Consider the following 15,318-nt stretch of genomic DNA (forward strand, 5'->3'; position numbering starts at 1 on the left):
GTAAACAGCAGCCTGACAAGGTGCAGAACCTGATTTAAAAAAAAACATGTACTCAAAGTAGGAAAGGCTTCCTCCTGGGGACAGCGACTCTGTTGGTAGGAATATTATTTGATAAATAGTGTCGGACTGAATGAGGAATCGCTTCACAAACTCAGGTGCTCATCATAAATAAGTAAGCTGCAAGCAGACAATTTTGCTCAGCCTGATACCAACAAAAATATTGCCACATTACCTATGGATTTCTGTCTTCGCATAGTTCCTCGTGGTATTTCTAGATAGGGGCTATTATGGCTCCCTGGGACTGTAGGAGGCATTACAGCAATACCCTGCCGTTCATAGATTGACTAGAAATAAGAAAGCAAGGTTAGTTATCTTAATGCCGCACAATACAGTGTGACACATGCTGTTGTTTTTCTAAGTGGACTGCATGAGGTACTCTATTGTGGCCCATGGCTGATGTTGTACAGAGGCTATCTTACTGACTAAAACACTTACACTGGGAGCCACCAGCTCAGGCATGGGGAGGTGAGGGCTAGGCGGGGTGTGTTGTCGGCCCCTGACATCCTCTGACATGGGAGTGGAACATTTGGAGTGTACAGAGAGACGTTCCAGAGAATGTTCTCTCCACCACTTTCCTCCAGTAATCCCAACGTATCCGGGGCAAGAACTAATTCCTGTTGGAGTCATGTTGCGCTTGTCAGCAGTTTGCTGCATTTCTGGGAGCAGTCAGGTCATCAAGACAGGTGATGAAGCTGAAGATAGTCTCAGTGTGCGCACTGCCCCCCTTATGGATAATGGAAGGCAGCTTGTGGATGTGGATTGGTCTGGGGGCAAACTGTGGGTGGAAATTTGGAACAAGGCAGAGATAGAAATGCCGATGCAGGGGGAGAAATGATTGCGGATGGTGTACAGATAATATCGGAACAGACAGGAATAAAATAGAATAGAACATTACAGCACAGTACAGGCCCTTCAGCCCTCGATGTTGCACTGTCCTGTGAAACCAATCTAAAGCCCATCTACACTATTCCCTTATCGTCCATATGTCTATCCAATGACCATTTGAATGCCCTTAGTGTTGGCGAGTCCACTACTGTTACAGGCAGGGCATTCCACACCCTTACTACTCTCCGAGTAAAGAACCTACCTCTGACATCTGTCCTATATCTATCTCCCCTCAATTTAAAGCTATGTCCCCTCGTGCTAGACATCACCATCCGAGGAAAAAGGCTCTCACTGTCCACCCTATCCAATCCTCTGATCATCTTGTATGCCTCAATTAAGTCACCTCTTAACCTTCTCTCTAACGAAAACAGCCTCAAGTCCCTCAGCCTTCCTATATAAGATCTTCCCCCCCTACCAGGCAACATTCTGGTAAATCTCCTCTGCACCCTTTCCAATGCTTCCATATCCTTCCTATAATGTGGCGACCAGAACTGCACGCAATACTCCAAATGCGGCCACACCAGAGTTTTGTCCAGCTGCAACATGACCTCATGGCTCTGAAACTCAATCCCTCTACCAATAAAAGCTAACGCACCGTACGCCTTCTTAACAACCCTCTCAACCTGGGTGGCAACTTTCAGGGATCTATGTACATGGACACCGAGATCTCTCTGCTCATCCACACTGCCAAGAATCTTACCATTAGCCCAGTACTCTGTCTTCCTGTTATTCCTTCCAAAATGAATCACCTCACACTTTTCTGCATTAAACTCCATTTACCACTTCTCAGCCCAGTGCTGCAGCTTATCTATGTCCCTCTGTAACTTGTAACATCCTTCCGTAATGTCCACAACTCCACCGACTTTAGTGTCATCCGCAAATTTACTCACCCATCCTTCTATGCCCTCCTCCAGGTCATTTATAAAAATGACAAACAGCAGTGGCCCCCAAAACAGATCCTTGTGGTCCACCACTAGTAACTGCACTCCAGTCTGAACATTTCCCATCAACCACCACCCTTTGTCTTCTTCCAGCTAACCAATTTCTGATCCAAACAGCTAAATCACCCTCAATCCCATGCCTCCGTATTTTCTGCAGTAGCCTACCGTGGGGAACCTTATCAAACGCTTTACTGAAATCCATATACACCACATCAACTGCTTTACCCTCGTCCACCTGTTTGGTCACCTTCTCAAAGAACTGGGACGCAATATCACAGAACAGCTAACCTTGCCAAGGGCTGTGGAGCGGTTCAAGACGACAAGTAAAGGGGACATTCCAATGGGTATTAGCACAGGGCTAAATCGCTGGCTTTGAAAGCAGACCAAGGCAGGCCAGCAGCATGGTTCAATTCCCGTACCAGCCTCCCCGAACAGGCGCCGGAATGTGGCGACTAGGGCTTTTCACAGTAACTTCATTTGAAGCCTACTTGTGACAATAAGCGATTTTCATTTCATTTCATATAGTAAAAACGGGAATAAGAATAAGAGTCTGAGCTGTTTTTTCCCGCTGGGATGGGATAGCAGAGATCAATAAATGACCACGAGTTAGGGTGGGAGGAGGTTAAGAGAGCAGGTCTTCCAGGAGCGGGCATTCCTTCCCGGGCCCCGGGAGAATCTGGTGCCGCCATATTTAAGTGAGCGTAACTGCTCATTTAAATATTAAAATCTGGATCACGCCCAGTGAGGGCAAGCTTCAGATCACGACGTCTCGCGAGATGTCTTTAGATTTCACGAGACTTTCTGAGCATCGCGCAGCTCAAGAAGCCTCTTGTGAGATCTAACAGCCTCACTGAGTAGAGTGCGGTGAGGCCGTTCGATCACGCCCTTCTTTACTGCCGGTCACCCATTCTGTCTCTGCAGTTGGTCAGTGCAGAGGCTCAATGCAGATATCCTTGGCAAGAGGGAGCATTGGGCTGGTTTCAGAAGATCCCAACATGCATATTATATTCTTCTCTGACCGTCAAACCAAATTAACACGAGGAAAGCATCCAGGCTCATCAAAGAACAATCATTGTTGCTCTTTTCAAAGGATACAATAAAGGTTTGCAATTTGGGGGCAAGCAGAAGTAAAGGAGATTTTGATCGGATAACGCACAGAAATACTGTCGCTTTATATCAGAAGTTATTTTTCCTTTGCTAACCATGTCTAAACCCTGTATCTCTTGGATCAGAACTCCATTGCTGTTCGCAAATTGAAACTGCATCACTGCCTTCATGTTAAAGATTTAATTAACCGCTGGGCCCTTTCCTAATTGGACTCACACTGACAGTTGGACAGACGGGTTACCTATTGGCATAACCAGCACCATGAGGTGAAGCAATTTTGCCAAATGTCTGTCAGGAAAACTGAAGCCTTCCTGTGCAAATTAAGAAGCGGTCTCGTTTTCATATGTTGCATTCAGATTATCAAAGCAAACTGCAGGAGCTTTGAAGCAAGTATTCAAAAGAAAAACATTTTAAAAGTACTTGGATATGCACTTGATGCAAAGGACTACAGACCAGCAACTGGAAAGAGGGATTAGGTCATATCGCTCCTTCCCCCCCCCCCTCACATTTACTCACATTTGCATCTGCAGCGGGAGGGAAGCATCTGCTTGAAGGGCGCTGTTTGATGGTTGCAACTCTCGAATCGACCGTCGCATTTTCTGCAGCCCTTGACTGTTTGGGGTTTGACACTATTTCATCAAGTTTGTCTGTGGAAAAGAATAACACAAGTTTGTCCCACATTCACAGTGCTCATCAAGGATAACAGAGGAAACAATTCTGCAAACTGGGCACAAAACTTGGAGAACAGTTTCATGCACACAAGACCTTATTGCACAGTTAAATTCAACACAGTCAGAAAGTTGCTACTGCACAAAATACATGCACCATCAATTTGTGTACACAGGGATTTTTTTTTACTTAGTGTGGTTTGAAAAGCAGTCCTCCTCTTCAAACCCTCTAAATGTGATGGATCAAGATCTACAATGACGTAAAGATGAAAAGAAGGGTTTAGAAAACAAGAATACTTTGCATTAATTTTTGCTTTCATTTAATCTTAGACACAGTAAAAAAAAACAGAAGTCCAACAATATACCGTAATGCTTATACCCAAGAACATTTTCAACCAAATCGGAATCGTCACTCGAGTTCAAACGTAAGTAGCTATTTGGAGAGCTATGACAGCTGCTGAACAAATAGGGAACAAATAGGGTTAATGTTCACAACCGAGGGGAGTAATTTGGGTGAAATATGGTATAAACCATAGGCATTAAACTATTTGTTAGCATTATGATCTCGGTAAAGGCTAGTAACATTTTTTTTTAAACAATCTGAAGAACCAAGTATTTACTATAAGAATGAAACCACAAGGTTCACGGTTTAAACAAAAGAATTTTACTGTATCAATTTTGAAGAACACGAACTATAATAATTACACTCCATCTTAAATTGCCTGTTGTTAAAGTTAATAAAAATACAATAAACATGATTACTTGCAATCTAAATCTAATGTCTTAACTCCAGTTTCTATGCCCCCAAATCCTCAAGTCAGATACTGATCAAAACCTGTTTGCCCAGGGTACTGTGTCAATGACATGTTCATGGACTGAACTTTCTTGGGTCTTCGTTTTACTTCAAACTCGGTGTTCAACATTAGACACCAGGGATGACCAAGCATATCCACCTCAGGTCAGAACTCTCCTGGTTCGAACATTCTTCAACCATGGAGTTTTTATCTGAATCTCTTTCACTCTTCAGTTTGCTTACACCAGAAATTCAACTCACTGTTGGCTAACAAGAGATGTTCAACTCTTTTTGCCAAAACCCAGAATTTCAATCAAATTTTGCTGAGAGAGTTGTTGCCTTCAGTCCAACTTGTTTTAAATTCCCAAACTAACCTCGAATCAAGGTACCTACTCATCTCTACACTTAACTGGTTGACCCCTTCTTTTCCTGGTGCTTATCTGCCAGGTCCCGTGATCCGTTACTGTTTGTTTCAACCAGAAATCAAACACCAATTCTTAAAAGGTAGCAACACCCCATACAAAATATATTTTTTGTTCCTCCAGAAGCACATGGGCCATTCACCATGCCCAATATCCATTCCATTGGAATGCACAGAACTCTAATTCAGACCCTTTTAGAGACACATTTTCTAATCGGATTCGCTTTTACTTGGGTCTTAGATGCAAAATCTTGGCCACACTTTCCAAGTCAATGGAAAATAAAAAACTGACGGGGTGAAAAATTGGCTGTCGCTTTGTAACTAGGCTTTTCGTCATCTCCTTCGACACAGGTAAAACTGAAGAGTTCATGAAACATGAACACATGTTATACATTGGATACAAATAGAACAGCAGCCTGTACAGCCAGTATAAAGTGTTCTACCCTATTGGATTGTTGACAAAGTCATCTTCTGTTATCTACGGGACCCTCATAGCTACGCATTTTGAAGGTACTCATATGGAATTGAGGATTGGAATATCTCATGAAACAATCATCACAGTGAATTAGAGTATAATCATTTTCACCAACAATGTGTAAATAGAAGTTTATTACTTTAGAAAACAATTAAAATAGATTTTGAGCAAAGACCAGTAATATGTGATGTGTTGGGTGTTCTGGATCACATACAGGTCACCAACACTTGAAATAGTACAACACTATTTTATTGAATCATTAACTGTTTAAACATACTCAGACTGTGGGTTAATACGATACCAGCTTTAACTAAAGACCTTTGCCTTGTCCTAACCAGTCGGTGCACTCAGCACATGGTGAATGTCTGTGTTACAGGCTGTGAGCTCTGCCCTCCCAGCTAGCTGTAACTCGAATGAGCGGGAACTCTGATGCCCCCTGTCTTTATAGTGCGTGTGCTCTCACTGGTGATTGGCTGCGGTGTGTGTGTTGATTGGTCCCACTGTGTCCATCAGTGTGTGTCTGCACCATGATATACTGGTGTGTATTATGACATCTTCCCTTTTATAAAAAATGTGCCTGCGTGGCAATAAATAGTGTGTGGTGAATGTCCCTGACTACGTGTGTGCGAAATATTTACAGGACTATGTACATAAAAACTAAGCTATTTACATGGGAAGGTGCCTGGTGCAGAAAAACAGTATGTCACAAGAATAACGAGATGAACACTATATACAAACCACGTAAACGATTAAACGGAAGACCAGAACAAATCAGAAAATCCATAAAGTTCACAAATTAAGTCTCTGAGGCGGGTGGCGAATTCTGGTTGACCGCCTCAAGGGTGGGTCGGGAGCCGTCGGCTGAGGAACGGGCTGGACTGCGTCAGAGTGAGGAGGATGCAGAGTGACCGGGATCTCTGCATCGTCCAGGTCAGGGTCAGCAGGGGGGCGAGGCAACATTGGAGGATCACGTAGCGAGCGTGGAACGAGACGAAGGGCACGTCGATTGCGGTGCAGAATGGAGCCATCCGGTAGACGAACCAGGAACGAGTGGGGGGCCACCTGCCGAAGAACCACAGCGGTTGCAGACCAGCCACCATCTAGAAGATGGATGCGGACGTTGTCATCTGGAGCCAGAGCAGGGAGATCAGCTGCACGGGAGTCATGAGCCGCCTTGTGCTGTGCACGAGACAGCTGCATCCGTCGAAGGACTGGAACATGGTCGAGGTCTGGGACATGAATGGACGGCATCGTCGTCCTCAGGGTGCGACACATGAGCAGCTGGGCTGGCGACAGGCCCGTGGACAGTGGGGCTGAGCGATAGGCCAGCAGGGCGAGGTTGAAGTCGGATCCCACATCAGCAGCCTTGCAGAGGAGCCGTTTGACTATGTGGACGCCCTTCTCCGCTTTGCCGTTGGATTGGGGGTACAGGGAACTGGATGTCACATGCACAAAGTTGTACCTCCTGGCAAAGTTGGACCATTCCTGGCTTGCGAAGCAGAGGCCATTGTCCGACATCACAGTGAGTGGGATGCCGTGTCGAGCAAAGGTGTCCTTACAGGCACGGATGACTGCAGACGATGTGATGTTGTGTAAACGTACCACCTCCGGGTAGTTTGAAAAATAGTCTACAATCAGGACATAGTCCCAGCCCAGCGCGGGGAACAGGTCGATGCCGACCTTGGTCCAAGGGGGAGTGACCAACTCATGGGGCTGTAGGGTCTCACGTGGTTGGGCCGGCTGGAAGCGCTGACAAGTGGGGCAGTTGAGCACTGTGTTGGCGAATTTGGATGAGGCGTTCATCTGTGGCAGGTAGATTGGAGGCCACGAAGGCCACATGGGCGTCAACCTGGCAGACGAATCCCACTGGGTCACATGGAGTGTTGACTGCCCTGGAGAGAACGTCGGCAATGATGAGGTCTTTGCCTGGGGTGTATACCAGCTTGAAGTCGTATCGCCGGAGCTTGAGAAGAATACGCTGGAGGAGAGGCGTCATGTCGTTCAAGTCTTTCTGTATTATATTGACCAGCGGGCGATGGTCGGTCTCGACGATGAATTGAGGAAGTCCGTACACATAATCGTGAAACTTAACGACACCGGTCAGAAGGCCCAGGCACTCCTTTTCAATCTGCGCGTAGCGCTGTTCCTTGGGGGTCATGGCGCGTGCCGCATATGCAACGGGGGTCCATGATGAGGCCACATCACGTTGAAGGAGCACAATGCGGGAATGGCTGGCATCGGTCGAAATCTTGGTCTCTTTTGCTGGATCAAAGAAAGTTAAGACCGGGACCGTGGTGAGTTTAGTTTTGAGTTCTGTCCATTCGCGCTCGTGGGCAGGAAGCCATTGGAAGTCTGTCGTCTTCCTGACCAGGTTCCTGAGAGCCGTGGTATGAGAGGCGAGGTTAGGGATGAACTTCCCTAAAATGTTGACCTTACCCAGAAATCGGAGGACCGCCTTCTTGTCCTCTGCCGTTTTCATGGCTGTGATAGCAGCCACCTTGTCCGCATCCGGCCGCACACCCAACTGGGAGATGTGGTCCCCGAGGAACTTGAGTTCCGTCTGACCAAAAGAGCATTTGGCTCTGTTGAGGCTTGGCTCTGCTCATGTATGCATTTGAACACGCGTTGGAGGCGACTGACATGCTCCTGCGGGGTGGTGGTCGAAATAGACGCGAACACCTTCAATGCCTTCCATCATTTGTTCCATGATCTTGTGGAACACTTCTGAAGCAGATATGATCTCAAACGGCATCCTGTTGTAACAATATCTGCCAAAGGGGGTATTAAATGTACACAGTTTCCTGCTGGTATTGTCGAGCTGGATTTGCCAGAATCCTTTCGAGGCGTCGAGTTTGGTGAAGAGCTTGGCGTGAGCCATCTCACATGCGATCTCTTCGCGCTTGGGAATTGGATAATGCTCCCTCATGATATTGCGATTCAGATCCTTGGGATCAATGCAAATTCTCAGCTCGCCGGGAGGCTTTTTTACACACAGACACCGGTTGGTTCCGTAACTCTGGAGATCACTCCTTGGTCCTGGAGGTCCTGCAGCTGCTGCTTGAGGCGGTCCTTAAGGGGTGCTGGGACCCTGCGAGGTGCGTGCACCACAGGCGTGGTGTTCTGTTTGAGTAGGATCTTGTAAGTATATGGGAGTGTGCCCATGCCATCGAAGACGTCGCGGTGCTGGTCGATGATGGCGTCGAGTTGCGCCCTGAAGTCAGCATCCTGGAAGGCAGACGTGTCATCAGGAGAGAGAGTGCGCACTCTCTGAATGAGGTTCAACAGCTTGCAAGCCTGTGCGCCAAGCAGGGAGTCTTTCGAGGAGCCCATGATCTCGAAAGGAAGGATGGCTTTGCGTGACCTGTGCGTCACTTCAAGTTGGCACGAGCTGCCAGCAGGAATGACGTTGCCATTATAATCCAATAGCTGGCAGGCTGAGGGAAGGATGGCTGGTTTGACACGAAGGCTTTGGAAGGAAGTCAGACCACACCATGAGATTGGCGGAGGCACCAGTGTCCAGGCGGAATTGTATTTGGGACCGGTTGACCGTCAGGGTGGCACACCCCTCATCGTCTGGATCGATGCTGTATACCGACAGCGGCTGGTGTCTTTGCTTCGGGGACAGCCTGTTTTTTGTCACGACACCGACTCAAAAAGGCACCTTCGGGTCCTCGGTGTCACTGCTGTGTGGGAGGTCCGCATCGGACTCGGTGACCGTGGGTTGAATTGCCCGAACATTCCTGCGAGGCTGGCTGAAGCGATATGAATTGGCAGCGGAGCTGCTCGGCAGAAGGCAGCATAGTGGCCAAGTCATAGAAACATAGAACATTACCGCGCAGTGCAGGCCCTTCGGCCCTCGATGTTGTGCCGACCTGTGGAACCACTCTAAAGCCCATCTACACTATTCCCTTATCGTCCATGTGTCTATCCAATGACCATTTGAATACCCTTAGTGTTGGCGAGTCCACACCCTTACTACTCTCTGAGTAAAGAACCTACCTCTGACATCTGTCCTATACCTAGCTCCCCTCAATTTAAAGCTATGTCCCCTCGTGCTAGACATCATCATCCGAGGAAAAAGGCTCTCACTGTCCACCCTATCCAATCCTCTGATCATCTTGTATGCCTCAATTAAGTCACCTCTTAACCTTCTTCTCTCTAACGAAAACAGCCTCAAGTCCCTCAGCCTTCCCTCCAGACCAGGCAACATCGTGGTAAATCTCCTCTGCACCCTTTCCAATGCTTCCACATCCTTTCTATAATGCGGTGACCAGAATTGCACGCAATACTCCAAATGCGGCCGCACCAGAGTTTTCTACAGCTACAACATGACATCATGGCTCCGAAACTCAATCCCTCTACCAATAAAAGCTAACACACCGTACGCCTTCTTAACAACCCTCTCAACCTGAGTGGCAACTTTCAGGGATCTATGTACATGGACACCGAGATCTCTCTGCTCATCCACACTGCCAAGAATCTTACCAATAGCGCAGTACTCTGTCTTCCTGTTACTCCTTCCAAAATGAATCACCTCACACTTTTCTGCATTAGACTCCATTTACCACCTCTCAGCCCAGCGCTGCAGCTTATCTATGTCCCTCTGTAACTTGTAACATACTTCCGCATTGTCCACAACTCCACCGACTTTAGTGCCATCTGAAAATTTACTCACCCATCCTTCTACGCCCTCCTCCAGGTCATTTATAAAAATGACAACCAGCAGTGGCCCCAAAACAGATCCTTGTGGTACACCACTAGTAACTGGACTCCAGTCTGAACACTTCCCATCAACCACCACCCTTTGTCTTCTTCCAGCTAGTCAATTTCTGATCCAAACTGCTAAATCTCCCTGAATCCCATGCTTCCGTATTTTCTGCAGTAGCCTACCGTGGGGAACCTTATCAAACGCTTTACTGAAATCCATATACACCACATCAACTGCTTTACCCTCATCCACCTGTTTGGTCACCTTCTCAAAGAACTCAATAAGGTTTGTGAGGCACGACCTACCCTTCACGAAACCGTGTTGACTATGTCTAATCAAATTATTCGTTTCCAGATGATTATACACCCTATCTCTTATAGACCTTTCCAAGATTTTGCCTACAACAGAAGTAAGGCTCACTGGTCTGTAGTTACCGGGGTTGTCTCTACTCCCCTTCTTGAACAAGGGGACAACATTTGCTATCCTCCAGTCTTCTGGCACTATTCCTGTTGACAAAGATGACTTAAAGATCAAAGCCAAAGGCTCAGCAATCTCCTCCCTAGCTTCCCAGAGAATCCTAGGATAAATCCCATCCGGCCCAGGGGACTTATCTATTTTCACCCTTTCCAGAATTGTTAACACCTCCTCCTTATGAACCTCAAGCCCTTCTAGTCTAGTAGCCTGAATCTCAGTATTCTCCTCGACAACATAGTATTCACACAGGAAAAAGACAGACGAAAAATATTCATTTAGCACCTCTCCTATCTCCTCGGACTCCAAGCACAACTTCCCAATACTGTCCTTGACAGGCCCTACTCTTACCTTAGTCATTCTTTTATTCCTGACATATCTATAGAAAGCTTTAGGGTTATCCTTGATCCTACCTGCCAAAGACTTCTAATGTCCCTCCTGGCTCGTCTTAGCTCTCTCTTTAGATCCTTCCTAGCTAACTTGTAATTCTCGAGAGCCCTTACTGAACCTTCATGTCTCATCTTTACATAAGCCTCCTTCTTCCTCTTGACAAGTGTTTCGACTGCCTTAGTAAACCACGGTTCCCTTGCTCGACCACTTCCTCCCTGCCTGACAGGCACATACTTATCAAGGACACGCAGTAGCTGTTCCTTGAACAAGCGCCACATTTCCATTGTGCCCATCCCCTGCAGTTTTCCTCTCCATCCGATGTATCCTAAGTCTTGCCTGATCGCATCATAATTGCCTTTCCCCCAGATATATCTCTTGCTCTGCAGTATATACCTATCCCTTTCCATCACTAAAGTAAACGTAATCGAATTGTGGTCACGATCACCAAAGTGCTCACCTCCCTCCAAATCCAACACCTGTCCTGGTTCATTACCCAGTACCAAATCGGCCTCGCCTCTCGTTGGCCTATCTACATACTGTGTCAGGAAACCCTCCTGCACACATTGGACAAAAACGGACCCATCTAAAGTACTCGAACTATAGCGTTTCCAGTCAATATTTGGAAAGTTAAAGTCCCCCATAACAACTACCCTGTTGCTTTCGCTCCTATCCAGAATCATCTTTGCAATCCTTTCCTCTACATCTCTGGAACTTTTCGGAGGCCTATAGAAAACCCCTAACAGGATGACCTCTCCTTTCCTGTTTCTAACCTCAGCCCATGCTACCTCAATTGATGAGTCCTCATCAAACGTCCTTTCTGCCACCGTAATACTGTCCTTGACTAACAATGCCACCCCTCCCCCTCTTTTACCACCTTCCCTGAGCTTACTGAAATATCCAAACCCCGGCACCTGCAACAACCATTCCTGTCCCTGCTCTATCCATGTCTCCGAAATGGCCACAACATCGAAGTCCCAGGTACCAACCCATGCCGCAGGTTCACCCACCTTATTCCGGATGCTCCAGGCATTTAAGAAGACACACTTTAAACCACCTTCCTGCCTGCCGGTACACTCCTGCAACTTTGAAACCTTACTCATGACCTCACTACTCTCAACCTCCTGTATACCAGAGCTACAATTCAGGTTCCCAAGCCCCAGCTGAACTAGTTTAAACCCTCCCGAAGAGCATTAGCAAATTTCCGCCCCAGGATATTGGTACCCCTCTGGTCCAGGTGTAGACCATCCCATTTGTAGAGGTCCCACCGACCCCAGAATGAGCCCCAGTTATCCAGAAATCTGAAACCCTCCCTCCTGCACCATCCCTGTAGCCACACGTTCAACTCCTCTCTTTCCCTATTCCTCATCTCGCTATCACGTGACACGGGTAACAACCCAGAGATAATAACTCTGTTTGTCCTAGATCTAAGTTTCCACCCTAGCTCCCTTAATTCCTGCCTTACATCCCTATCCCTTTTCCTACCTATGTCGTTGGTACCTATGTGGACCACGACTTGGGGTTGCTCCCCCTCAAGGATCCCGAAAACACAATCCGAGACATCACGCACCCTGGCACCTGGGAGGCAACACACCAACCGCGAGTCTCTCTCGTTCCCATAGAATCTCCCATCTATCCCCCTAACTATGTAGTCTCCAATGACTAATGCTCTACTCCTCTCCCCCCTTCCCTTCTGAGCAACAGAGACAGACTCTGTGCCAGAGAACTGCACCCCATGGCTTACCCCTGGTAAGTCCCCCGTCCCCCCCAACAGTATCCAAAGCGGTATACTTGTTACTAAGGGGAACGACCACAGGGGATCCCTGTACTGACTGCTTCCTCCCAGCCCCTCTCACCGTCACCCACCTATCTTTATTCTTCGGTGTAAGTACATTCCTGAAGCTTCTATCTATGACCACCTCTGCCTCCCGAATGATCCGAAATTCATCCAGCTCCAGTTCCCTGACGCGGTTTCTGAGGAGCTGGAGATGGGTGCACTTCCCACAGATTAAATCAGCAGGGACACTGTCGGCGTCCCTCACCTCAAACATTCTGTAGGAGGAACATTGCCTACGATGTGGCAGACATTGTCGAAATTTTGCAGGGCATTGCCGCTTTAAATGGGCGGAGCCACAGTTGCCGCACGTCGTGATGTCAGCCGTTCGCTGTGCCACCGCACATGCGTGGTGCGGTCGTGCATGGTGCGCGCTTGCGCATTACGTTCCTCAACGTCGCCGTTCCCTGGTTTTGTGCGCACAAGCGCGGGAGTCTGCAAAAAGCGCGCAAAATGGCCGCCCTCATCCAGGCTGAGGCCCTGGAGCTGCTCAATCACTTGGACCCGTTCCGCCTCGTGGGGACCTTGCCGCGCCGTTTAAGCTGCTTGTATATGGGAGTACCGACTGGTGGCATTTTCATGTAGGACACAGGTCTCGATGGCGGTCGCTAGGGTGAGTTGCTTTACTTCGAGGAGCTGCTGACGTAGGGGGTCCGACTGAACACCGAAAACGATCAGGTCGCGTATCATCGAGTCGGAGGTGGGCCCGTAGCTGCAAGACCGCGCAAGGATGCGGAGGTGCGTGAGAAAGGATTGGAATGGTTCATCATTACCCTGCAAACGCTGCTGGAACACTTAGCGCTCAAAACTTTCATTCACCTCGACGCTGCAGTGTGTGTCAAACTTGAGGAGGACCGTCTTGAACTTTGTTTTATCTTCATCATCCGCAAAGGTGAGAGAGTTGAAAATGTGGATGGCATGTTCCCCGGCCGTGGAGAGGAGCAGAGCAATCTTCCTGGTGTCCGAGGCACCCTCCCTGTCTGTGGCTTCGAGGAAGAGCTGGAAGGGGGGTTTGAAAATATTCCAGTTGGCCCCGAGGTTGCCGGCGATGCGGAGCGGCGGCGGCGGGCTGATGCTGTCCATGTTGCAGGATGACAGAATGCTGGTGGAAGGCAGATCACTTGCAGGTAGGTCTAAGTAGTGCTAATATCCCTCAACTCCTGGTATCATGATGTGTTGAGTGTTCTGGATCACATACAGTTTACCAACACTTGAAATAGTGCAACACTATTTCATTGAATCATTATCTGTTTAAACTTACTCAGACTGTGGGTTAATACGATATTAGCTTTAACTAAAGACCTTTGCCTTGTCCTAACCAGTCGATGCATTCAGCACATGGTGAATGTGTGTTACAGGCTGTGAGCTCTGTGCCCCTAGCTGGCTGCAACTCGAACGAGCAGGAACTCTGATGCCCCCTGTCTTTATAGTGCGTGTGCTCTCACTGGTGATTGGCTGCGGTGTTGTGTGTTGATTGGTCCCACTGTGTGTCCATCAGTGTGTGTCTGCACCATGATATACTGGTGTATATTATGACAATACGGAGTAGTCTAAATAGTCGTGGATTAATTGATTCAATTTGCTAGAAAATGTAACTTTAATTACGTTAAGGACAGATTATTTGGATTTGTATGTACAATGTCTGGAGAGCTGTGGGAGGTGCGGAGGGAATTGGGACTGTGAACTGTAGCACATGAAGCCTGGAAGCTTAGCCTTGCCTGGTTTATAAATTTCAATTCTCAGTCACCCATAACTTTGGCCAGGTTCTTTGGTTACATGAACTGTCAGTTGGCTTTGAAAGAAAACCGTTGGAACAGGATCATGTCTGAGTGGGGAATGGTGCAAGGTTTCAAGCACAAATCTGAAATTAAGCTGACCCTGGGTGACAAAGACACTTGGCAATTGCTGCATCTATTGAAAGGAGCACACTGTAAGAGATCTTTCAAGATAGTCACAGAATTCCTTTTTCCTCTCAGAGGGCTAAGGCTTGGAGGCATTTGACCACAAGGAGGAGAATTTTAAAACTAAGGCATCACTGAGCCAATGGAGCTTAGCAAACACAAGGGTAATGGGTGTAATTGAGTTTAAGTTTGGAGCAATTTAGCATACCAATAAGAGTGATGTTATACCAGACATGGAGGAGGTTCAATAGATACTACAGTTTTACAAAGGTCATTTATATAGCTATGAAGAGAAATTGAATAAACTGGGATTGTTCTCTCTAGAGAGATGGAGGCTGACGGGCGACCTGATAGAAGTTTATAAAATTATTAGGGGTATAGGTAGGGTGAACAGTTCGAGGCTTTTCCCCAGGGTGGAAATGACAATTACAAGGGGGCACAGGTTCAAGGTGAGGGGGGAAAAGTTCAGTGGAGATGTGCGGGGGAAGTTTTTTTTTTTTACACAGAGGGTGGTGGTGGCCTGGAATGCACTACCAAGTGAGGTGGGTGAGGCAGATACGTTAGCGACCTTTAAGACTTATCTGGATAGACACATGAACAGACGGGGTATAGAAGGATACAGGCGGTTGGTCTGGATAGGACACATGATCGGCGCAGGCTTGGAGGG

At 47.5% G+C, this 15,318-nt stretch overlaps 1 protein-coding gene across 4 annotated transcripts in view; it reads right to left on the bottom strand.

Moving 5' to 3' along the window:
* The window catches only part of LOC140384761 (SH3 and multiple ankyrin repeat domains protein 2-like), a 1,513,496-nt gene that overhangs the window by 28,783 nt on the left and 1,469,395 nt on the right, over positions 1–15,318 (bottom strand). For 3 of the 4 annotated variants that reach the window (XM_072466758.1, XM_072466755.1, XM_072466756.1), the window contains 3 exons: positions 3,852–3,911; positions 3,510–3,640; positions 233–344 (listed from right to left, as the gene is read on the bottom strand). In XM_072466758.1, coding sequence (XP_072322859.1) covers positions 233–344; positions 3,510–3,640; positions 3,852–3,911 — 303 coding nt within the window. The remainder of the gene's footprint in view (positions 1–232; positions 345–3,509; positions 3,641–3,851; positions 3,912–15,318) is intronic. The other variant, XM_072466757.1, reaches the window with a different exon arrangement.

Source organism: Scyliorhinus torazame, chromosome 10 (genome assembly GCF_047496885.1).
Source record: "Scyliorhinus torazame isolate Kashiwa2021f chromosome 10, sScyTor2.1, whole genome shotgun sequence".
NCBI lineage: Eukaryota > Metazoa > Chordata > Chondrichthyes > Carcharhiniformes > Scyliorhinidae > Scyliorhinus > Scyliorhinus torazame.